The 26,443-nt window shown below is 45.7% G+C and overlaps 1 protein-coding gene across 1 annotated transcript in view; it reads right to left on the bottom strand.

Annotated features, from left to right (window-relative positions):
- Nucleotides 1–23,556, bottom strand: part of LOC137351495 (gamma-interferon-inducible lysosomal thiol reductase-like) — a 61,670-nt gene extending 38,114 nt beyond the window's left edge. The window contains exon 1 of the mRNA XM_068015944.1: nt 23,372–23,556. Within this exon, the coding sequence (XP_067872045.1) occupies nt 23,372–23,497 (126 nt within the window). The 5' untranslated portion in view covers nt 23,498–23,556. The remainder of the gene's footprint in view (nt 1–23,371) is intronic.
- Between the last annotated feature and the right edge of the window lie 2,887 nt (nt 23,557–26,443).

Raw genomic sequence — 26,443 nt, 5'->3', positions numbered from 1 at the left:
ACCCGCGGGGCAGTGGTTAGCACCGCAGCCTCACAGCTCCAACGACCCAGGTTCAATTCTGGGTACTGCCCGTGTGGAGTTTGCAAGTTCTCCCTGTGTCTGCGTGGGTTTCCTCCGGGTGCTCCGGTTTCCTCCCACATGCCAAAGACTTGCAGGTTGATAGGTAAATTGGCCATTATAAATTGCCCCTAGTATAGGTAGGTGGTAGGGAAATATAGGGACAGGTGGGGATGTGGTAGGAATATGGGATTAGTGCAGGATTAGTATAAATGGGTGGTTGATGGTCGGCACAGACTCGGTGGACCGAAGGGCCTGTTTCAGTGCTGTATCTCTAAACTAAACTAAACACCCACCCCTCGAGAAAAGCTACTCAGCCTGATCATCCTTTCTTGATGATACCCATGCACTTCAGGTATTGTCCTTGTAAATCTTCTCTGCACCCTCTTATAAAATGGTGACCAGAACTGCACACAGTACTCTAGGTGTGGTCTCACTGAGGTTCGATACAAGTTTAGCAAAACTTCCCTACTTTTCATTCTACCCCTCCAGAAATAAAGCCTAGTGTTTGGTTTGATTTTTTTTTGGCCTTGCAAGCCAGTGGCACAACTTTTAGTTTTTAGTGGATTTGTATTCTAAGATCCTTTTGTTTCTCTACCCCACCTAGGGCTGAATTTTGTTCTGCTCCTGATGTAGGGTGGGGGTGGGCTGCTGAACTCTGCATGTTTAGTGTAGTGGAGGGGGGGCAGGGGGAAAGAGAAATGGGGCAAACGGTTATTGTTAGTGTCGTGGGGTGGGCCAACTCTGCATTCGCTACACCCAGCCACCATTTTTTTTTTATATACCCGCCGCCGCTGATGGTGGCAGGAAAACAAAATCCAGCCCCTAGACTTGTACCTTAGTAATAACTGACCTTCATATTCTTCCCACCAAAATATACAACATCATTTATATTTGTTGAACTTCATTTGCCAATAAATAAATAAGCTAAATAAATAAATCTGGAATTTAAAAAAAAGTCTAGTGATGATCATGAAACCATCGTTGACTGTTGTAAAAAAAAAATCTGGTTCACTAATGTCCTTGAGGGAAGGAAACCTGCTGTCCTTACCTGGTCTGGCCTACATGTGACTCCAGACCAATAGCAGTAGTGCCCCTAGTATAGGTAGGTGGTAGGGAAATATAGGGACAGGTGGGGTTGTGGTAGGAATATGGAATTAGTGTCGGATTAGTATAAATGGGTGGTTGATGGTCGGCACAGACTCGGTGGGCCGAAGGGCCCGTTTCAGTGCTGTATCTCTAAACTAAACTAAACTAGTTAAGGAGTCAGTTACTGCAGTAAGGAGACATGATATCTTGGAGGGGGCATCAAATGAAGCTTTATGGGTATAGTTTAGGAATAAAAAGGGACAGCCACATTGCTAGGTGTTTATTATAGACCCCCAGATAGTCAGCGGGAAATTGAGGAGCAAATGTGTGCAATTTGTAGAGCTGTGTAAAAATAATAATAGGGTAATTATATTAGGTGATTTCAACTTTCCCAACATTAATTGGGATAGTCATCGTGTGAAGGGCTTAGATGGAGTGGAGTTCTTAAAATGTAGACAGGAGAAGCTTTTAGCTCAATATGTAGCGGATCAAACAAGGGAGAGTGCAGTGATGGACCTAATTATGGGGAATGAAGCTGAACAGGTGGTTGATGTGTTGGTGGGGGCAGCATTTTGGTGATAGCAACCACAACATGGTACAATTTAAGCTTGTTATGGAGAAAGAAATAGACAAGTTGCAAAAAAAGGTTTTGGATTGAGGGAGAGCGAATTTTAGTAAAATAAGGCAGGATCTGGCCAAGGTAGACTGGAAAGAGTTACTTGTCGGGAAATCTACAGAAGAGCAGTGGGGGCATTCAAAAAGGAAATGGGGAGGATACAGGCCCAACATGTTCCCTCTAGGATAATAGGTAGGAGCAACAAGCCCAGAGAACCATGGATGACCAGAAACATTCAGGGTATAATAAGGAAAAGAGAGGCTTTTAGCAAATACAAGGACAGAAAATCAATAGAAGCATTAGTGGAATACAGAAAGTGTAGGATGGAGCTTAAGAAAGCAATTAGGAGAGCAAAGAGGGGATCTGAGAAAGCTCTGGCTGGTAAAAGTAGGGAAAATCCCAAGATATTCTATAAGTATATCAATGGGAAGAGGATAACCAGGGAAAGAGTAGGACCCATTCGGGATCAAGGGGAAAATTTGTGGGCGGAGCCAGAGGGCATTGGTCGGGTGTTGAATGAATACTTCACATCTGTCTTCACCCAAGAGAAAGAGGATGTAGATGTGGAACTCAGAGAGAGAGACTGTGAGGTTCTTGAGAAAATTGTCATTGGGAGTGACAAGGTATTGGAGGTTTTGGCAGGCTTGAAAGTGGACAAATCTCCAGGTCCGGATGATTTGTGTCCCAGGATGCTGTGGGAGGCAAGGGTGGAGATTGCAGGGGCTCTGACCCAAATTTTTAATTCCTCTCTGGCCACGGGGGAGGTGCCAGAGGACTGGAGAACAGCTAATGTGGTCCCACTATTTAAGAAAGGTTGTAGAGATAAGCCAGGGAACTACAGACCAGTGAGTCTCACATCAGTGGTAGGGAAACTATTGGAGAAAATTCTGAAGGAGAGAATCTATCTCCACTTGGAGAGGCAAAATTTGATTAGGAATAGTCAGCATGGCTTTGTCAGAGGGGGTGGGGGTCATGCCTAACAAATTTGATTGAATTTTTTGAGCATGTGACCAGGTGTGTAGATGAGGGTAGTGCAGTTGATGTAGTTTACATGGATTTCAGCAAGGTCTTTGACAAGGTCCTATATGGGAGACTTATCAAGAAAGCAAATGCACATGGGATACAGGGTAACTTGATGAGGTGGATTCAAAATTGGCTTCGCTGTAGGAGACAGAGAGTGATGACAGATGGCTGTTTTAGTGACTGGAAGCCAGTGTCCAGTGGCGTACCACAGGGATCTGTGCTGGGTCCCCTATTGTTTGTCATTTATATAAATGACATAAATGACTATGTGGGGGATAGGATCAGTAAATTCGCGGATGACACAAAGATTGGCCGAGTGGGTGAGGTGGAGTGTCTTAGGTTACAGGAAGATACAGACGGGATGGTCAAATGGGCAAAAAAGTGGCAGATGGAATTTAACGCTGAAAAGTGTGAGGTGATACACTTTGGAAGGAGTAATGTGACACAGAAGTATTCAATGAATGGCCTGACACTGGGAATTTCCGAGGAACAAAGGGACCTTGGCGTGTTTGTCCATAGATCTCTGAAGGCAGAAGGGCAGGTTAATAGGGTGGTGAAAAAGGCATATGGGACACTTGCCTTTATCAATCGAGGCATCGATTACAAAAGCAGGGAGGTCATGTTGGAGTTGTACAGAACTTTGATAAGGCCACAGCTGGAGTACTGTGTGCAATTCTGATCGCCACATTATAGGAAGGATGTGATTGCACTGGAGGGGGTGCAGAGGCGATTCACCAGGATGTTGCCTGGGATGGAACATTTAAGCTATGAAGAGAGGTTGGATAGGCTTGGGCTGTTTTCGCTGGAGCAGAGAAGACTGAGAGGTGACCTGATCGAGGTGTACAAGATTATGAGGGGCATGGACAGGGTGGATAGGGAGCAGCTGTTCCCCTTAGTTGAAGGGTCAGTTACGAGGGGTCACAAGTTTAAGGTGAGGGGCGGGAGGTTTAAGGGGGATTTGAGGAAGAACCTTTTTACCCAGAGGGTGGTGACGGTCTGGAATGCCCTGCCTGGGAGGGTGGTAGAGGCGGGTTGCCTCACATCCTTTAAAAAGTACCTGGATGAGCACTTGGCACGTCATAACATTCAAGGCTATGGGCCAAGTGCTGGCAAATGGGATTAGGTAGACAGGTCAGGTGTCTTTAATGCATCGGTGCAGACTCAATGGGCCGAAGGGCCTCTTCTGCACGATCAGATTCTGTGATTGACTCTTAAAATGCCCTCTGAAATGGCCGAGCAAGCACTCAGTTGTATTAATCCTCTACAAAGCCTAAAAAAAGGAATGAAACCGGACAGACCACCCGGCATCGACCTAGGCACCAGAAACAATAATGACCAACCATGCCCCGTCAACCCTGCAAAGTCCTCCTTACAAATATCTGAGGGCTTGTGCCAAAATTGGAACAGCTGTCCCAAAGACTAGTCAAGCAACAGCCTGACATTGTCTGCAATCTATGATTCTGAGAGTATGACTATGTCCCAGACACCACCGGCAGGACAGACCCACCAGAGGTGGCGGGACAGTGGTACACTGTCAGGAGGGAGTTGCCCTGGGAGTCTTCAACATTGACTCCAGACCCCGTGAAGTCTAATGGCATCAAGTCAAACATGGACAAGGAAACCTCCTGCTGATTACCACCTACTGCCTCCTTCCTTCGCCCCCACCCACCAACCCCCCACCCCGGCTGATGAATCAGTGCTTCTCCACGTTGAAGACCAATTAGAAGTACTGAGGGTAGCAAGGGCACAAAATGTACTCCAGGTGGGGAACTTCAATGTCCATCACCAAGAGTGGCTCGGTATCACCATTACTTACCGAGCTGGCCAAGTCCGAAAGGACAGAGCTGTTATACTGGGTCTGCTGCAGCTGGTGAGGGAACCAAAAAAAGTGAAAAACTTACTTGACCTTGTCCTCACCAATCTACCTGTCGCAGATGCATCAGTCCATTGATAGGAGTGACCACAGCACAGTCCTTGTGGAGACAAAGTCCTGTCTTCACAATTGAGGATACCCACCATTGTGCTGTGTGGCACTGCCAGTGTGCTAAATGGGATAGATTGTTAACAGATCTAGCAACTCAAAACTGGGCATCCATGAAGTGCTGTGGGCCATCAGCAGCAGCAGAATTGTATTCAACCACAATCTGTAACCTCCTGGCCTGGCATATCCCCCACTCTACTATTACCATCAAGCCAGGAGACCGACCCTGGTTCAATGAAGAGTGCAGGAGGGCATGCCAGGAGCAGCACCAGGCATACCTCAAAATGAGGTGTCAACCTGGTGAGGCTACAGCACAGGACTATTTGTATGCCAAACAGCAGAAGCAACATGCAACTGACAGAGCTAAGCAATCCCACAACAAACTGATCTGATCTAATCTCTGCAGTCCTGCCACATCCAGTCATGAATGGTGGTGAACAATTAAACAACTAACAGGAGGAGGAGGCTCTACAAATATCCCTATTCTCAACAATGGGGGAGCCCAGCACATCAGTGCAAAAGGCAGGGCTGAAGCATTTGCAACCATTTGCAGCCAGAAGTGCTGAGTGGATGATCCATCTCAGCCTCCTCTTCAGGTCCCCAACATCACAGATGCCAGTCTTCAGTCAATCTGATTCACTCCATGTGATAAAGAAATGGCTTAAGGCACTGGATGCAGCAAAGGCTATGGGTCCTGACAACATTCCAGCTATAGTACTGAAGAATTGTGCTCCAGAACTTGCCGCACTCCTACCCAAGCTGTTCCAGTACAGCTACAACACTGGCATCTACCCAGCAATATGGAATATTGCCCAGGTATGTCCTGTACACATAGTAGGACAAGTCCCAGCAGGGCAATTACCACCCCATCAGTCTGCTCCTGATCATCAGCAGTAATGGAAGGGGTCATCGCCAGTGCTATCAGCTCCTGACCTCATTACAGCCTTGGTCCAAACATGGAACAAAGAGCTGAACTCCAGAGGTGAGGGGAGAGTGACTGCCCTTGACATCAACGCAGCAGTTGACAGAGTATTGCATCAAGGAGCCCGAGCAAAACTGAAGTCAATGGGAACTGGGGGAAAACGCTCTGCTAGTTGGAGTTGTACCTACCACAAAGGGAGATGGTTGTGGTTGTTGGAGGTCAATCAGCTCAGTCCCAGGACATCACTGCAGGAGTTTCTCAGGGTAGGGTCCTAGGCCCAGCCATCTTCAATTGCTTAAATAATGATCTTCCCTCCATCATAAATGTCAGAAGTGGGGATGTTCACTGATGATTGCACAATGTTCAGCACCATTCGCAACTCCTCAAAATACTGAAGCATGTGGACACATGCATCAAGACCTGGGCAACATCCAGGCTTTGGCTGACAAGTGGTAAGTAGCTTTCAAACCACACAAATACCAGGCAATGATCATCTCAAACAAGAGAAACTAACCATCTCCCCATGACGTTCAATGGCATTACCTCACTGAATCCCCCACCATCAACATTGTAGGGTTACCTTTTACCAGAAACTGAACTGGACCAACCACATAAATGCTGTGGCTTCAAAAGCATGCCAGAGGCTAGGAATCCTGCGGTGAGTAACTCACTGACTCGCCAAAGCCTGTCCACTATATACAAGGCACAAATCAGGAGTTTGATGGAATACTCTTTACTTGCCTGGATGGGTGCAGTTCCAACAACACTCAAGAAGCTCGACACCATCCAGGACAAAAAAGCCCAGTTGATTGGCACCCCATCCACCACCTTCAACATTTATTCCCTCCATCACCGACGCACAGTGGCAGCAGTGTGTACCATCATGAACGCCAAAGTCATTCACTTCCTCTACACCTCTCAATGTCCTCCCATTTATTTTGTATTTCTTTGCATTTTTTTGACCTCCACAAATGCATCACCTCACACTTCTCTGTGTTAAATCCATTTGCCACTTTTTTGCCCACGTGACAGTTCATCAATACCTTCCTGCAGTGTACAGCTATCCTCCTCACTATCAACCACGTGGCCAATTTTTGTCTCGTCTGAAAATTTCTTGATTATGCCCCCTACATATACATCCAAATCCTTAATATATACCACGAGAAACAGGGGACCTAGTACTGAGCCCTGCGGAACATCACTGAAAACAGCCCTCCAGTGGCAAAAACACAAGTCGACAATTACCCTTTGTTCCCTGCTACGGAGCCAATTTGCTATCCAGCTTGCTACATTACCTGGATCCCATGGACTTTGTTTTTTTAAAAATCAGTCTGTCAAGTGGGACCTTGTAAAAAACATTGCTAAAAATCCATGTAGACCACATCAACAGCACGACCGACATCAATCCTCCTTGCTACTTCAAAAAATTCGATCAGATTAGTCAGACACGACCTCCCCTTAAATCATAGAGTCAGAGTTATACAGCACAGAAACAGGCCCTTTGGCCCATCGTGTCCATGCTGGCCATCAAGCACCGAACTATTCTAATCCCATTTTCCAGCACTTGGCCCGCAGCCTTGTATGTTATGGTGTTTCAAGTGCTCATCTAAATACTTCTTAAATGTTGTGAGGGTTCCTGTCTCTACCACCCCTTCAAGCAGTGTGTTCCAGATTCCAACCACCCTCTGGGTGAAAACCTTTTTCCTCAAATTCCCTCTAAACCACCTCCCCTTACCTTAAATCTATGCCCCCTGGTTATTGACACCTTCGCTAAGGGAAAAAGTTTCTTCCTATCTAACCTATCTATGCCCCTCATAATTTTGTATACCTCAATCATGTCCCCCCTCAGCCTTCTCTGCTCCAAGGAAAACAACCCTAGCCTTTTCAGTCTCTCTTCATAGCTGAAATGCTCCAGTCCAGGCAACATCCTGGTGAATCTCCTTTGCACCCTCTCCAGTGCAATCACATCCTTCCTATAGTGTGGTGACCAGAACTGTACACAGTACTCCAGCTGTGGCCTAACTAGCGTTTTATACAGCTCCAGCATAAACTCCCTGCTCTTATATTCTATGCCTCGGCTAATAAAGGCAAGCATCCCATATGCCTTCCTAACCACCTTATCTACCTGTGCTGCTGCCTTCAGTGATCTATGGACAAGTACACCAAGGTCCCTCTGACCCTCTGTACTTCCTATGGTCCTACCATCCATTGTATATTCCCTTGCCTTGTTAGTCCTCCCAAAATGCATCACCTCACACTTTTCAAATTTCATTTGCCACCGCTCTGCCCATCTTACCAGCCCATCAACATCATCCTGTAATCGAAGGCTTTCCTCCTTGCTATTTACAACACCACCAGTTTTTGTGTCATCTGTGACCTTACTGATCATACCTCCTATATTCACGTCGAAATGTACACTACAAACAGCAAGGGTCCCAGCACCGATCCCTGTGGTACACCACTGGTCACAGGCTTCCACTTGCAAAAACAACCCTCGACCATCACCCTCTTCCTCCTGCCACTAAGTCAATTTTATATCCAATTTGCCAAATTGCCCTGGATCCCATGGGCTCTTACCTTCTTAACCAATCTCCCATGCGGGACCTCATCAAAAACCTTACTGAAATCCATGTTGACTAAATCAACTGCTTTACCCTCATCTACACACCGAGTAACCTCCTCGAAAAATTCAGTCAAATATGTTAGACACGATCTACCCCAACAAAGCCATTCTGACGATCCCTGATTAATTCCTGCCTCACCAAGTGGAGATTAATCCTGTCCTTTAGAATTTGTTTCCAATAGTTTCCCAACCACTGTAGAGTCAGAGTCGTATAGCATAGAAACAGGCCCTTCGGCCCACCGCATCCATGCTGACCATAATGCCTATCTATACTAATCCCACCTCCCTGCATTAATTCCATATCCCTCTGCCTTTCTCATTCAAGTACCTGTCCAGATGCCTCTTAAATGTTGCTACTGTTCCTGCCTCCACCACCTCCTCAGGCAGCTCATTCCAGATACCCACTAATCTTTGTGAGAAAAATTTACCCCTTTGATCCCCTTTAAACCTCCTCCCTCTCACCTTAAATCTATGCCCTCTAGTTTTAGTCACCCCTACCATGGGAAACAGACTTTGGCTATCTACCCTATCTATGCCTCTCATAATTTTATATACCTCTATCATGTCCCCTCTCAGCCTCCTTCGCTCCAGGGAAAACAGACCCAGCTTATCCAATCTCTCTTTATAACTCAAGCCCTCCAAACCAGGCAACATCCTTGTGAATCTTTTCTGCACCCTCTCTAGCTTAATCACATCTTTCCTGTAGTGCGGCGACCAGAACTGCACACAGTACTCCAAATGCGACCTAACCAACGTTATGTACAACTGCAACATGACATCCAAACTCTTGTACTCAATGCCTCGGCCGATGAAGGCAAGCATGCCATACGCCTTCTTCACCACCCTGTCTACCTGTGTTGCCACTTTCAGGGAACTATGTACTTGCACCCCAAGATCTCGCTGCTCAAGAACACTCCCAGGGCCCTGCCATTCACTGTATATGTCCTGCCCTGGTTTAACTTCCCAAAATGCATCACTTCACACTTGTCTGCATTAAATTCCATTTGCCAATCCCTTGCCCACTTTCCCAGTTGATCTATATTCTGTTGTAACCTTAGACAACCTTCTTCACTATCCACTATACCTCCAATTTTGGTGTCATCTGAAAACTTACTAATCATCCCCCTACATTCACATCCAAGTCATTAATATATATGACAAACAACAGAGGGCCCAGCACTGATCCCTGCGCCACACCACTGGTCACCGGCCTCCAATCTGAAAAACAACCCTCCACTACCACCCTCTGCCTCCTATCACTAAGCCAATTTGTATCCAATTTGCTAGCTCAGTCTGGATCCCATGTGTTCAAACCTTCTGAACCAGCCTACCATGCGGAACCTTGTCAAAGGCCTTGCTAAAGTCCATGTAGACAACGTCCATCGCTCTGCCCTCGTCAATCCTCTTGGTCACCTCCTCGAAAAACCCAATCAAATTTGTGAGGCATGATTTCCCATGCACAAAGCCATGCTGACTATCCCTAATCAGACCTTGCCTTTCCAGATGCATATAAATCCTGTCTCTCAGAATCCCTTCCAATAACTTTCCCACCACCGATGGAAGGCTCACCGGCCTGTAGTTCCCTGGCTTATCCCTGCTGCCCTTCTTAAATAAAGGCACAACATTAGCTATCCTCCATTCTTCCAGTAGCTAACCTGTGGCTAACGATGATACAAAAATCTCTGCCAGGGCCCCAGCGATCTCCTCCCTTGCTTTCCATAGCATCCTAGGATACACCTGGTCAGGCCCTGGGGATTTATCCACCTCAATGCACTTCAAAACCTCCAACACCTCCTCCTTTGTAATGTTGATATGCTCCAGAATATCGCTGTTCCCTCCCTTGAACTCACCAGCTTCCATGACCTTCTCCACGTTAAATATGGACGAGAAATATTCATTTAAGACCTCGCCCATTTCCCGTGACTCCACACATAGATGACCACACTGATCCTTAACAGGACCTACTCTCTCCCTAGCTACCCTTTTACTCTTAATATACTTATAGAATCTTTTAGGATTCTCCTTTATCTTATTTGCCAGGGAAATCTCATGGCCCCTTTTCGCCCTCCTAATTTCCTTAAGTGTAGTCCTTCATCCCCTATACTCCTCGAGGGACTCGTTCAATCCCAGCTGCCTATACCTGACATATGCCTCCCTCTTTGTCCAGACCGGACCCTCAATATCCCTCATCAACCAAGGTTCCCTAAACTTGCCAGCCTTGCCCTTCCATCTAACAGGAACATGCCGGCCCTAAACACTTCCTATCTCACTTTTAAAAGCCTCCCACTTGCCAGACATCTCTATCTGTAAACAGCCTCTCCCATTCAACGTTTGAAAGTTCCTGTCTGATTCCATCGAAATCAGCTTTCCCCCAATTTAGGACTTCAACCGGAGGACCAGTCCTATCCTTTTCCATAACTATCTTGAAGCTAATAGAGTTATGGTCACTGGTCCCAAAGTGCTCCCCCACTGACACATCAACCACCTGCCCATCCTCATTTCCTAAGAGGAGGTCGAGTGTAGCCCCTTCTCTAGTAGGACCATCCACATACTGCTTCAGAAAACTATCCTGGACACACTTAACAAATTCTTCCCCATCTGATCCCTTAGCACTAAGGCAGTCCCAGTCAATATTAGGGAAGTTAAAATCACCTACTATTACAACCTTATAATTCCTACACCTATCTGTGATTTCCTTGCATATATGCTCCTCCACTTCCCTCTGACTAATGGGGGGCCTATAGTATAATCCCAAAGTGATCACCCCTTTCTTATTTCTAAGTTCTACCCATATGGCCTCGCTGGACATTCCCCCCAGTATATCCACTGATGTTACACTCACTGGCCTGTAATTACCTGGTTTATCCCTACTACCCTTCTTGAATAATGGTACCACATTCACTGTCCTCCAGTCCTCTGGTACATCTCCTGTGGCCAGAGAGGATTTGAAAATTTGTGTCAGAGCCCCTGCAATCTCCTCCCTTGCCTCACATAACTGCCTGGGATACATCTCATCTGGGGCTGGGGTTTTATCCACTTTTAAGCCCATTAAAACATCTAATACTTCCTCCCTTTCAATGCTAATATGTTCAAGTATATCACAATCCCCCTCCCTGATCTCTAAACCTACGTCATCCTTCTCCATAGTGAACACAGATGAAAAGTAATCATTTAAAACCTTACCTATGTCCTCCGGCTCCACACTCAAATTGCCACTTTGATCCCTAACCAGGATAATCGCTGGTTATCCTCTTGCCCTTAATATACTTAATACTTAATATAACCACTCCAAGTGCTGCTCCACAAACCACTGACCACCTCCAGGCGCTTACCCATTGTCTCTCGAGACAAGGAGGCCAAAGAACTTATAAAGCACCTTAGGATTTTCCTTTATCTTTCCCGCCAGTGTTTTTTTCCATGTCCCCTCTTCGCTCTCCTAATTACTTTTTTTTTTTAATAAAGTACCCCCCCTACACTTTCTATACTCCTCTAGGGCCTCCTCGGTTTTCAGCGCTCTGAATCTGCCATAAGCCTCCTTTTTTTTCTCCTCATCCAATCCTCTATATCCCTTGACATCCAAGGTTTCCTGGACTTGTTGGTCCTACCCTTCACTTTTATGGGAACATGTTGGCTCTGAACTCTCACTATTTCCTTTTTGAATGACTCCCACTGGTCTGATGTAGACTTTCCGACAAGTAGCTGCTCCCATTCCACTTTGGCCAGATCCTGTTTTATCATATTGAAATCAGCCTTCCCCCAATTCAGTACTTTTATTTCTGGTCCCTCTTTATCCTTTTCCATAACTACCTTAAATCTTAAGAGTTATGGTCACTATCCCCGAAATGTTCCCCCACTGACACTTCTACCACTTGTCCGGCTTCATTCCCCATCATATCCAGTCCTGCCCCTTCTCTTGTCGGACTTTTTAAAACGTGCTGGCTCAAAAATCCAAGCTGACTATCCTTGATTTATCCGTGCTTTTCTAAGTGACAGTTTATCCTGTGTCTCAGAATTGATTCTGATAATTTGCCCACTACTGAGATTAGACTGACTGGCCTGCAGTTATTCAGTCTATTCCTTGCTCCCTTTTTAAACAGAGGTGCAACGTTAGCAGATCTCCAATCCTCTGGCATCACACTTGTATCCAGTAAGGATTGGAAAATGATGGTCAGATCTTCCACTATTTCCTCCCTGGCTTCTTTTAAGAGCCTGGAATACATTTCATCCAGTCCTGGTGATTTATCCACTTTCAAGGATGCTAATCCCATTAATACTTCCTCTGTCCGATTTCATCACATCCAATACTGCACACTCCTCCTTCTCATCTGCTGTCTGCATCGTCTCCCTCTTTTGTGAATACAAATGCAAAGTATTCATTAAGAACCATACCCACCTCTTCCGCTTCCACACATAGGTTATCTTTTTGGTCTTTTATTGGCCCTACTCTTTCCTTAGTTATCCTCTTACTCGTAATGTATTGATAACACATCTTTGGGTTCTCCTTGATTTTACTTGCCAATATTCTTTCATGCTCTTAGCTTTCCTAATTTCTTTATTGATTTCACTCCTCCAATTTTCTATACTCCTCTTGGCTTTCTTGAATATTGAGTTCTCTGTGTCCGACATAAGCTTTCCTTTTCTGCCTTATCATACCCTGTAAGATCCTCGAAATCCAGGGGATCTAGATTTGGCAGACCCATCCTCTTTCATTGTGCGAACATGTTTACTCTGAACCCTCCTAAATTCAATCAATATGGCCTTAATTGATGATCCTTCTCATACATCATCCCTCCTCAAAGCTGTAATTGCCTCTCTAAGCAAAATTGCCACTCCCCACTCCCTTTCTCGTCTGAAAACCCTGCAACCAGCAACGTTGAGCTGCCATTCCTGTCCCTCTTTAAGCCATGTTTCTGTAACAGCTATGATACCATACTGCCATGTTTCTATCTGTTCCCTCAGCTTGTCTGCTTTATTTTCTATACTCCTTACATTGAAATATATATCCTTGAGTACTGCCAAGCACTCTATTTTCTATCCTCCGCCTTCCAGATCAATTTCTGATTTTGACCCATGAGTCTATCCTCAGTTTCCCAACCCCCTGCCAAACTAGTTTAAACACTGTCCACCAGCAACAGCGAACCTCCCGGCAAGGACATTGGTCCCAGCCATGTTGAGGTGCAAACCGTCTAGCTTGTACAGATCCCAACTCCCCCAGAACTGGTTCCAATGCCCCAGGCATCTAAAGCCCTCCCTCCTGCACCCCTTCTCCAACCATGCATTCATCATCTCTTACCTCCTATTTCTATGCTCACTAGCATGTGGCATTGAGAGTAATCCAGAGATTATTACCCCTGAGGAACTGCTTTTTAATGTCTTACCTAGCTCCTTAAAATCTGCTTTCAGGACCTCATCCCTCTTTCTACCTATGTCGTTGGTACCAATGTGAAACATGACTTCTGACTGTTCACCCTTCCCCTTAAAAATGTCCTGCAGCCGCTCTGTGAAATCCTTGACCCTGGCACCAGGGAGGCAACATACCATCCTGGAGTCATGTCTATGGCTGCAGAAATGCTGGTCTGTTCCCCTATCTAATCCCGACCATTATTTCTCTTCCACTCTTCTTCCTTCCCACCCATGTAGCTGAGCCACTCATGGTGCCCCAAACCTGGCTCATGCTACACACCAGAGGAATCATCTACCTCACCAGTATACAAAATGGAAAACCTGTTTGTAAGCAAGATAGACTCACAGGACTCCTGCACTACCTGCCTTGTCCTCCTAGACTTTCTGGTGGTCACCCATTCCCTCTCTGCCTGCATGCCTTTTTCCGAATGGCAGGCAGTGACCAGTGGGGTACTGCAGGGATCGGTGCTAGGACCCCAGCTATTCACAATATATATTAATGATTTAGATGAGGGAACTAAATGTAATATCTCCAAATTTGCAGATGACACAAAACTGGGTGGGAGGGTGAGTTGTGAGGATGATGCAGAGAGGCTTCAGGGTGATTTGGACAAGTTGAGTGAGTGGGCTAATGCATGGCAGATGCAGTATAATGTGGATAAATGTGAGGTTATCCACTTTGGTAGCAAAAACAGGAAGGCAGATTATCTGAACGGCTATAAACTGAGAGAGGGGAATATGCAGCGAGACCTGGGTGTTCTCGTACACCAGTCGCTGAAGGTAAGCATGCAGGTGCAACAGGCGATAAAAAAGGCAAATGGTATGTTGGCCTTCATAGCGAGAGGATTAGAGTTCAGGAGCAGGGATGTCTTGCTGCAATTATACAGGGCCTTGGTGAGGCCACACCTGGAACATTGTGTGCAGTTTTGGTCTCCTTATCTGAGGAAGTATGTTCTTGCTATAGAGGGAGTGCAGCGAAGGTTTACCAGACTGATTCCTGGGATGGTGGGACTGACGTATGAGGAGAGATTGAGTCGGTGAGGACTATATTCGCTGGAGTTCAGAAGAGTGAGGGGCGATCTCATAGAAACCTATAAAATTCAAACAAGACTTGACAGGGTAGATGCAGGAAGGATGTTCCCGATGGTGGGGGAGTCCAGAACCAGGGGTCATAGTCTAAGGATATGGGGTAAACCCTTCGGGACTGACATGAGGAGAAATTTCTTCACCCAGAGAGTGGTGAGCCTGTGGAATTCGTTACCACAGAAAGTAGTTGAGGCCAAAACATTGAATGTTTTCAAGAAGGAGTTAGATATAGCTCTTGGGTCTAAATGGATCAAAGGGTATGGGGGGGGGGGGGGGTGGGGGGGGGAAAATGGGAACAGGTTACTGAGTTGGATGATCAGCCATGATCATAATGAATGGCGGAGCAGGCTTGAAGGGCCGAATGGCCTACTCCTGCTCCTATTTTCTATGTTTCTATGCCCCTAACTTGCAGTGTGACCAGCTCCCTAAATGTGTTATCCACATAATCTTCAGCCTCGCAGATCCAGCCAGTTTCTGCAGCTGGTGACACTTCCTGCAGATGTGTTCGCAAAGGTCACTTGAAGCATCCATGATTTCCCACATACCACAGGAGGCACATTCCACTTGGCTGAGCTGCCCGGTCCTACCTTAGCCTTACTTTTAAACTAGCTGCTTGTAAAATGTAGAATTACAGACCCTCACTTACCAATTAGCTCCTTCTCCTGTAGATAGTTAAGAGTTATTTAAAACTTTACTCCTTATTAGCCTGCTCCTATCTAATATGGAACAACTTCCTTCTCTAGTATTATCCAACACTTTCATTCCTTTGTGCACCTTATTCCTTTCCTACTTCTACATGCTGGTGCCCATCCCCTAACAATTTAGTTTAAACCCTCCCCAACTGCACCAGTGAACCTCCCCAAGAGGACAATGGTCGCAGTCCCGTTGAGATGCAACCCGTCCCTTTTGAATACGTGCCTCCGACTTCAGAACTGGTCCTAGTGTTCCAAGAATCTGAGGTCCTCCCTCCTGCACCATACCCCAAGCCATGCATTGATCCTCCCTATCTTCCCACCTCCACTCTCACTACTGTGTGGCACTAAGTAATCCAGAGGTTACTACATTTGACATTCTACTTTTTAAATTTCCTCCCTAGCTCCTGAAAATCTGACCAGAGGACCTCTTTACCTGCTCTATGTCATTGGTACTGATATGTACCACCTCTTCTGACTCACTCCCTTCCCCCTGAAAAATATTCTGCATCCTCTCCATGATGTCCTTCTCCCTGGCACCAGGGAGGCAACACACCATGTGAGACGCATGATATCATTACTGAAATGCCTGTCTGTTCCCACCCCCCACCCTTCCCCACCGCAACTATGGAAACTCATAACTGGATTTCTACTCTTTGCTGTTCCCTCCTGTACAGTCCCTTGCCCATTGGTGCCATGGTCTGGACTGCACTCCTTCAAGGTGTCGTCACTCCCAACAGTCTCTAAAGCTGAGTATCAGTTTGAGAGTAGTATACACCCTGAAGACTACTGTACTTCCTGCCTCTTCCAGGTGGCCACCCATCTACTATCCTGATCTCTTATTTCCTGTGGGTGCCCACCTCCTGGAACGCAAGATCCAGGAAACTCTCCGCAGTGATTCCAGCTGCCCTCAAGCTCGGAAATTCTGAGCTCAAGCAGCTGGAGACACTTCCTCTTCATGTGGTCCCTCAAGAAGGAATGTCCAGAGGTTCCCACGACACAGGAATTGCAAGCAACAGGTCTCAGCTGCCCATCCATAAATCTTAAAAAAAAAAAAATCTCTATTCCCTCTTTTAGAATCTAGTTAGAACATAGAGCATAGAACAGTACAGCACAGTACAGTACAGTACAGGCACTTCGGCCCACGATGTTGTGCCGAACCTTTAACCTACTCTAAGATCAAACTAACTACCTACCCTTCATTCTACTATCGTCCATGTACCTATCCAAGAGTCGCTTAAATGTCCCTAATGTATCTGCTTCTACTACCACCGCTGGCAGCGCATTCCACGCACCCACCACTCTCTGTGTAAAGAACCTACCTCTGACATCTCCCCGAAACCTTCCTCCAATCACCTTAAAATTATGCCCCCTGGTGATAGCCCTTTGCGCCCTGGGAAAAAGTCTCTGGCTATCAACTCTATCTACGCCTCTCATCATCTTGTACCCCTCTATCAAGTCACCTCTCATCCTTCTTCGCTCCAATGAGAAAAACCCTAGCTCCCTCAGTCTTTCTTCGTAGGACATGCCCTCCAGTCTAGGCAGCATCCTGGTAAATCTCCTCTGCACCCTCTCTAAAGCTTCCACATCCTTCCTATAATGAGGCTACCAGAACTGAACACAATATTCCAAGTGTGGTCGAACCAGGGCCTGATAGAGCTGCAGCATAACCTCGCGGCTCTTAAACTCAATCCCCCTGTTAATGAAAGCCAACACACCATATGCCTTCTTAACAACCCTATCAACTTGGGTGGCAACTTTGAGCGATCTATGGACATGGACCCCAAGATCCCTCTGTTCCTCCACACTACCAAGAATCCTGTCTTTAAGCCTGTATTCTGCATTCAAATTCGACCTTCCAAAATGAATCACTTCACACTTTTCCAGGTTGAACTCCATCTGCCACTTCTCAGCCCAGCTCTGCATCCTGTCAATGTCCCGTTGCAACCTACAACAGCCTTCCACATTATCCACAACTCCAGCAACCTTCGTGTCATCGGCAAACTTGCTAACCCAGCCTTCCACTTCCTCATCCAAGTCATTTATAAAAATCACAAAGTGCAGAGGTCCCAGAACAGATCCCTGCGGAACACCACTGGTCACCGAGCTCCATGCTGAATACTTTCCATCGACTACCACCCTCTGTCTTCTATGGGCCAGCCAATTTTGTATCCAGACAGCCAACTTTCCCTGTATCCCATGCCTCCTCACTTTCTGAATGAGCCTACCATGGGGAACCTTCATCAAACGCCTTGCTAAAATCCATATACACCACATCCTGCTCTTCCTTCATCAATGTGTTTTGTCACATCTTCAAAGAATTCAATAAGGCTGGTGAGGCATGACCTGCCCCTCACAAAGCCATGTTAACTGTCTCTAATCAAACCATGCTTTTCAAAATAATCATAAATCCTGTCTCTCAGAATCCTCTCCAATAATTTGCCCACTACCGATGTAAGACTGGCTGGTCTGTAATTCCCAGGGTTATCCCTATTCCCTTTCTTGAACAAGGGAATAACATTTGCCACCCTCCAATCATCCGGTACTACTCCAGTGGACAGTGAAGACGCAAAGATCATCGCCAAAGGCGCAGCAATCTCTTCCCTCGCTTCCCGTAATATCCTTGGGTATTTCCCGTCTGGCCCCGGGGACTTATCTGTCCTCATATCATTCAAAATTTCCAGCACATCCTCCCTCTTAACCTCAACCTGTTCGAGCATATCAGCCTGTTCCACGCTGTCCTCACAAATGACCAGGTTCCTCTCACTAGTGAATACTGAAGCAAAGTATTCATTTAGGACCTCCCCTACCTCCTCCGACTCCAGGCACAAGTTCCCTCCACTATCCCTCATCGGCCCTACCCTCACTCTGGCCATCCTCTTGTTCCTCACATAAGTGTAGAACGCCTTGGGATTTTCCTTAATCCTACCCGCCAAGACATTTTCATGTCCCCTTCTAGCTCTCCTAAGTCCATTCTTCATTTCCTTCCTGGCTACCTTGTAACCCTCTAGAGCCCTGTCTGATCCTTGCTTCTTCAACCTTAAGTAAGCTTCCTTCTTCCTCTTGACTAGCTGTTCCACATCTCTTGTCATCCAAGGTTCCTTCACCCTACCATCCCTTCCCTGCCTCATCGGGACAAACCTATCCAGCAGTCGCAGCAAGTGCTCCCTAAACAACCTCCACATTTCTGTCGTGCATTTCCCTGAGAACATCTGTTCCCAATTTATGCTCCCCAGTTCCTGCCTAATAGCATTGTTATTCCCCCTCCCCCAATTAAATATTTTCTCTTCCCATCTGCTCCTGTCCCTCTCCATGACTATAGTAAAGGTCAGGGAGTTGTGATCACTATCACCGAAATGCTCTGCCACCTGGCCTGGTTCGTTGCCAAGCACCAAGTCCAACATAGCCTCCCCTCTAGTCGGCCTATCTACATATTGAGTCAGGAAACCTTCCTGGACACACCTGACAAAAACTGCTCCATCCAAACTATTTGCACTAAGGAGGTTCCAATCAATATTAGGGAAGTTGAAGTCACCCATGACAACAACCCTGTTACTTCTGCACCTTTCCAAAATCTGCATCCCAATCTGTTCCTCCATGTCTCTGTTGCTATTGGGGGGTCTATAGAAAACTCCCAACAAAGTGACTGCTCCTTTCCTGTTTCTGACTTCCACCCATAATGACTCAGTAGACAAACCCTCCTCAACGACCTCCCTTTCTGCAGCTGTGATACTATCCCTGATTAACAATGCCACTCCCCCACCTCTTTTACCTCCCTCCCTATTCCTCTTGAAACATCTAAACCCCGGAACATCCATTCCTGCCCCTGTGATATCCACAACATCGTAGCTCCAAGTACTGATCCATGCTTTAAGTTCATCACCCTTATTCCTGACACTTCTTGCGTTAAAATAGACACACTTCAACCCATCATACTGGCTGCAACTTTGCCCTGTCAACTGTCTAACCTTCCTCACAGACTCTCTGCACTCTGTATCTGCCTGTTCAACAGCTACCCCATCCACTGATCCGTAGCTCCGGTTCCCATCCCCCTGCCAAACTAGTTTAAACCCTCCCGAAGAGCTCTAGCTAACCTCCCGTCCAGGATATTGGTGGCCCTGCAGTTCAGATGCAACCCATCCTCTTCTTGTACAGGTCCCACCTTCCCCAGAAGGTATCCCAATGATCCACATATCCGAATCCCTCCCTCCTACACCAGCTCTGTAGCCACGTGTTCAGCTGCACTCGCTCCCTGTTTCTAGCCTCACTCGCACGTGGCACCGGTAACAATCCTGAGATTACTACTCTGCTCGTCCTGCCTTTCAGCTTCCAACCTAACTCCCTATATTTGCTTTTCAGGTCCTCATCCCTTTTCTTAGCTAGGTCATTGGTAATTTCCTGTTATACTTATCCCAATTGAAATTTTAAATTTTCCAGCTCCTAGTTTGAATGAATGCCCTAGTTTAGAGAAAGAGATACTCACCAACCGCTTCTCTGCTTTCCTGTGACATCAGATTTTTTTTCCCCTCTTTTTCTTCTCGAATAGAGTCAGTCCACTTCAAACCCCCGAGTTCTTTACACCCCACCTCTGCTCTCGCCCTCGCTGCGGCACCAGTCTTTTTTACTGGTTCATCATAACTTCCTTATTTTTGTACTTATGTTTCAATTTATAAAGCCAAGGATCCAATATGCTTTAACTGCTGTCTCAACCTGACTTGCCACCTTCTCTCTTTTCCTGCACCCCTTTAGAATTGTATCCTTTATTTTATATTGCCTTTCCTTATTCTTCCTACCAAAATATATCACATCCCACTTCTCCACGTTAAATTTCATCTACCATGTGCAATGTAAGATTACTAGATTACTGAAAGTTACTAACCAGTGTACTAATTGTTAAAATCCAGCTATTATAAACTAACAACTAACTTATCATAAAATAACATCTAGCTTTATTAGAACCCTTCTTTGTAGTATGGTAAAGTGGAAAAACTTCAGAAATAGGGCGCAGTATGGACAAGATGTCAAAGCAGAGGGATTCTGGGAGATAGGCAATTTTAAAATGCTTACTTGCTGTACAAGGGTGAGACCTTGAGAGCAGACAGTGAAAACAGCTTCTGTGTAGATTTGCCTTGTAATGAGATACAGATCCTCAGAGTCCTCTATGTCCTCCTCAGGTCTATCACTATCCTCCTCTCAGTTCACTTTACTTCTAAAGTTTTGTGTCATCTGCAAATGTTTAAATTGTGCCCTGTACACCCAAGTCTAGGTCATTGATATAGATCAGGAAAAGCAGTCCAAAACCGATCTCTGGAAAACACCACTGTATACCTTCCTCCAGTCCGAAAAACAACTTTTACCACGACTCTTTCCTGTCCTTTAGCCAATTTTGTATCCATGCTGCCACTGTCACTTTTATTCTATGGGCTTCGACTTTGTTGATAAGTCAGTTATGTGGCATTTTATCAAACATTTTTGGAACATACACCACATCAACTGCATTTCCCTCATTTTTCTCTGTTGTTTCATCAAAAATCTCAATCAAATTAGTTAAACATGATTTGCTTTAAACAAATCTGAGCTGGCTTTCCTTAATTAATCCATGCTTGTCCAAGTGACTATTAGTTTTGTCCTGGATTATTTTTTCTAAAAAGATTCCCCACCACTGAGGTTGAACTGACTGTAGTTGCTGGGCTTATTTGCAATTCTCCAGTCCAATGGCACAACCCCTCAAACCTAAGGAAGATTGGAAGATTATGACCTGCACTTCTGCAATTTCCACCTTTACTTCCCTCAGGAACCTAGGATTTTAATTTAACCAATTTGTTCATGGATGTGGTCAGCACTGGCTAGGCCAGCATTTATTGTCCATCCCTAATTGTCCTTGAGAATGCGGTGAGGAGCTGCTTTCTTGAATCGCTACAGTCCATGTGGCATGGGTAAGAAGAGAGTTCCAGGATTTGGACCCAGCAACAGTGAAGAAATTATGATATAGTTCTAAGTCAGGATGGTGTGTGGCTTGGAGGGGAACTTATAGATGGTGTTCCCATGCCCTTGATCTTCTAAGTGGCAGAGGTCACGGGTTTGGAAGGTGTTGTCTCAGGAGCCTTGGTGATTGCTGCAGTGTATCTTGTAGATGGTACACACTGCTGCCACTGTGCGTCAGTGGAGGAGGGAGTGAATGTTGAAGGTGGTGGATGGGGTGCCAATCAAGCGGGCTACTTTGTCCTGGATGGTTTCGAGCTTCTTGAGTGTTGTTGGAGCTGCACCCATCCACGCAAGTGGAGAGTATTCCATCACACTCCTGACTTGTGCCTTGTGCTTTGGGGAGTCAGGGGGTTATTTATTTGCAGAGATTTCTAGCCTCTGACTAGCTTTTGTAGCCACAGTATTTATATAGCTAATCCTATTAAGTTTCTGGTCAATGGTGGGGGATTCAGTGATGGTAATGCCTTTGAATGTCAAGGAGAGAGTTAGATTCTCTCTGCTGGAGATGGTCACTGCCTGGTACCTGTGTGGCAGGAAGGCAACTTGCACTTACTTATCTACTTTAAGTACAACCAGCCTTTCTAGCACCTCTTTCAATTTTTAGTCCATCCGGTATCTCAACTACCTCCTCTTTCACTATGACTTTGGCAATTTATTTTTTGATGCAATGTATTCATTTAGTGCCTTAGCTCTGCTCTCTGCCTCCATGCACAGATCTCCTTTTTGGTCCCAATCGGTGCTACCCCTCTTCTTACTACCTGTCCATCAATTATATGCCTATAGAAGACATTTAGATTCCCTTTTATAAAAATAAAGGCTTGCATGTATCTCGTGCCTGTCACAACCACTGGATGTCTCAAAGCACTTCACAGGCAATGAAGTATGTTTTGAAATGTAGCCACCGTTTTAATGCAGGAAACGCAGCAGCCAATTTGTACACAGCAAGATCCCACAAACTGCAATGTGATAATGGCCAGATAATGTTTTGTTGTGATGTTGATTGAGGGATAAATATTGACGAAGACACCAGGGATAACACTCCTGTTCTCTTCAAAACAATAGCCATGGGATCTTTTATATTTACCCAAAAGGGCAGACGGGGCCTCAGTTTAATGTCTCATCTGAAAGACAGCATCTTCAACAATGCAGCACTCCCTCAGTCCTGCACTGCGATGTCAGCCTTGATAATTGTGCTCAGGTCCTGGACTTGAACCTACAACCTTGGGACTGAGAGGCCAACTGAACCACAGCTGACAGCAGAACCTTTCTTTGCCCCTTTCATTTAACTAGAGGGCAGCTGGCACCAGTGGACCCATACCTTATCACTAATCAACACTTTTAGGGGAAGTCAAAAATGCATATCAATTTGTCTAATTACCTTAATAATTCATAGCAAGCTTTGAATGCACAACTGAGCAGACAGCTTCACAAATTGGTCTTCTATTGATTCTGAGAAACCTTTGAGCTGACGATACTGGAAAATTACTGAACAATGGAAATCACTGAACGAAATCAGTAAACCGGTGAAGGACTGACTGCCTTCGGATAATTTAATTGGTTATTGATAAGATTAAAAGATTGTTTATGGATGTGAAACCCAATTCATATTTATCTCTGTGGGGCAGGCACTTCCTTGACTTCCAGCTCCTCAAAGACTTTTATACTTTCAGCAACTCTGCCTGGTAAATCTTGGTGGAAACAGAAAGCATTTTGCTCAGTTCTTTTGTACTCACAAATCCTGGAACAATGTGAACACTGCTATTTTTGTAGGAAATAGTTTTAGAAAGAGATAAAACATGACAACTTGAAAACTATTCAGATTAATATTTAAAGTCAGCTTTCATCACACATCACAGTTTAAGAATTAAAAGTTTTTAAAAACTCAGAACTGTACCTGGCAGGCAGTTGCAATTTGATACGAGTTGCACCATTGAGCAGGAGGATAGTTACAGGCTGATCTGGTATCTCCCTCTCTCACTGCCCAGAGCAGCAAACACACCAGGACAGCAATCACCTTCATTCTTCTCAATCAATTCAAAAAATGTGAAAATCCCCAGCAACACCAGGATATAGAGGTGACTTCCTGTGCCTCTCACATGACTGAGTTAAATCAGCAGAGCATTAACCCCTTGGCTGCTGATTTTACAGCTCACACTGCAGCTGCGAAGTTGAATCTTAGAAACTGACTCATTCTGAACTTCCACAAAACATAATTCAACGAAACAGCTTCTATTTTCTTTTTTTCTCATTTTAGTCCTTTATTAAAATCTTGTTTTTATTAATAAATAATTCTGATTAATTAATCCAGTGGAAAAGTTATCCCATTGAATCAATTGTACTGAATTAGAGTGAGGGGAGTTTGTGTCTCAATATCTCAAAATCCTGCAAATTGTGTAAATCACACCCTTATTATCCTGAACGCTGCAAGAACACCATTCCCCAATATCCCAGTAGCTGCAAGTCCACTATACCCCAAACTTTCCTATGCCCCTGATTCCCATTTGCCTGATTCCACAATTCCTCCCGTGCCCCTGATTCCCCTCAAGCTGGAGTCATATTTAACACAAAGGAAGATGATTGTGGTTGTGGGAGGTCAATCAGCTCAGTCCCAGGACATCACTGCATGGAGTTCCTCAGGGTAGTGTCCTTGGCCCAACCATCTTCAGCTGCTTCATCAATGACCTTCCTTCAATCATAAGGTCAGAAGTGGGGATGTTCGCTGATGATTGCACAATGTTCAGCACAATTTGCGACTCCTCAGATAATGAAGCAGTCCGTGTAGAAATGCAACAAGACCTGGACAACATTCAGGCTTGGGCTGATAAGTGGCAAGTAACATCACAACACACAAGTGCCAGGCAAAGACTGTCTCCTACAAGAAAGAGTCTAACCATCTCCCCTTGACATTCCACAGCATCACCATTACAGCAACCCCACCATCGTGGAGGTCACCATTGACCAGAAACTAAACTGGACTAACCATTAAATACTGTGGCTACAGGAGGTCAGAGGCTGAGAATTTTGCAGCAAGTAACTCACCTCCATAAGGGCCATATGGGTAGAACTTAAAAACAGAAAGGGAGCAATCACTTGGCTGGGAGTGTACTACAGGCTGCCAAACAGTCAGGGAGAGATAGAGGAGCAGATATGTCTGCAAATCTCAGAGAGGTGTAAAAATAATAGGGTAATAATAGTAGGGGATTTCAACTTCCCCAATATCAACTGGGATAGTCTTAGTGCAAAAGGCTTAAAGGGGGCGGAATTCTTAAAATGCATACAGGAGAGCTTTTTGGTCCAGTACGCAGAAAGTCCGACAAGAGAAGGGGCAGTACTGAACCTAATTCTAGGGAATGAAGCCGGACAAGTGGTAGAAGCGCTATGGCGTTGGAAGGATGAATGAGAACGGGCAGAGACTGCTTGAGTTGTGTACCTATCATAACCTTTGCATCACCAACTCGTTCTTTCACACTAAACCCTGTCACCAGGTTTCATGGAGGCACCCAAGATCACGTCGTTGGCACCAGCTAGACCTCATTGTCACAAGGCGAGCCGCCTTAAACAGTGTTCAAATCACACGCAGCTTCCACAGTGCGGACTGCGACACCGACCACTCCCTGGTGTGCAGCAAGGTTAGACTCAGACCAAAGAAGTTGCATCATTCCAAGCAGAAGGGCCACCCGCGCATCAACACCAGCAGAATTTCTCATCCACAGCTGTTACAAAAATTTCTAAATTCACTTGTAACAGCCCTTCAAAACACTCCCACAGGGGATGCTGAGACCAAGTGGGCCCACATCAGAGACGCCATCTATGAGTCAGCTTTGACCACCTACGGCAAAAGTGCGAAGAGAAATGCAGACTGGTTTCAATCTCATAATGAAGAGCTGGAACCTGTCATAGCCGCTAAGCGCATTGCACTTTAGAACTACAAGAAAGCCCCCAGCGATTTAACATCCGCAGCACTTAAAGCAGCCAGAAGTACTGCACAAAGAACAGCTAGGCGTTGCGCAAACGACTACTGGCAACACCTATGCAGTCATATTCAGCTGGCCTCAGACACCGGAAACATCAGAGGAATGTATGATGGCATGAAGAGAGCTCTTGGGCCAACCATCAAGAAGATCACCCCCCTCAAATCTAAATCGGGGGACATAATCACTGACCAACGCAAACAGATGGACCGCTGGGTTGAGCACTACCTAGAACTGTACTCCAGGGAGAATGCTGTCACTGAGACTGCCCTCAATGCAGCCCAGCCTCTACCAGTCATGGATGAGCTGGACATACAGCCAACCAAATCGGAACTCAGTGATGCCATTGATTCCCTAGCCAGCGGAAAAGCCCCTGGGAAGGACAGCATTACCCCTGAAATAATCAAGAGTGCCAAGCCTGCTATACTCTCAGCACTACATGAACTGCTATGCCTGTGCTGGGACGAGGGAGCAGTACCCCAGGACATGCGCGATGCCAACATCATCACCCTCTATAAAAACAAAGGTGACCGTGGTGACTGCAACAACTACCGTGGAATCTCCCTGCTCAGCATAGTGGGGAAAGTCTTTGCTCGAGTCGCTCTGAACAGGCTCCAGAAGCTGGCCGAGCGCGTCTACCCTGAGGCACAGTGTGGCTTTCTTGCAGAGAGATCGACTATTGACATGCTGTTCTCCCTTCGTCAGATACAGGAGAAATGCCGTGAACAACAGATGCCCCTCTACATTGCTTTCATTGATCTCACCAAAGCCTTTGACCTCGTCAGCAGACGTGGTCTCTTCAGACTACTAGAAAAGATCGGATGTCCACCAAAGCTACTAAGTATCATCACCTCATTCCATGACAATATGAGAGGCACAATTCAACATGGTGGCTCCTCATCAGAGCCCTTTCCTATCCTGAGTGGTGTGAAACAGGGCTGTGTTCTCGCACCCACACTTTTTGGGATTTTCTTCTCCCTGCTGCTTTCACATGC

Source organism: Heterodontus francisci, chromosome 36 (assembly GCF_036365525.1).
Source record: "Heterodontus francisci isolate sHetFra1 chromosome 36, sHetFra1.hap1, whole genome shotgun sequence".
Classification (NCBI taxonomy): Eukaryota; Metazoa; Chordata; class Chondrichthyes; order Heterodontiformes; family Heterodontidae; genus Heterodontus; species Heterodontus francisci.
The sequence above is the reverse complement of the archived record's forward strand: the minus strand, read 5'-3'. Positions and strand labels throughout refer to the sequence as shown.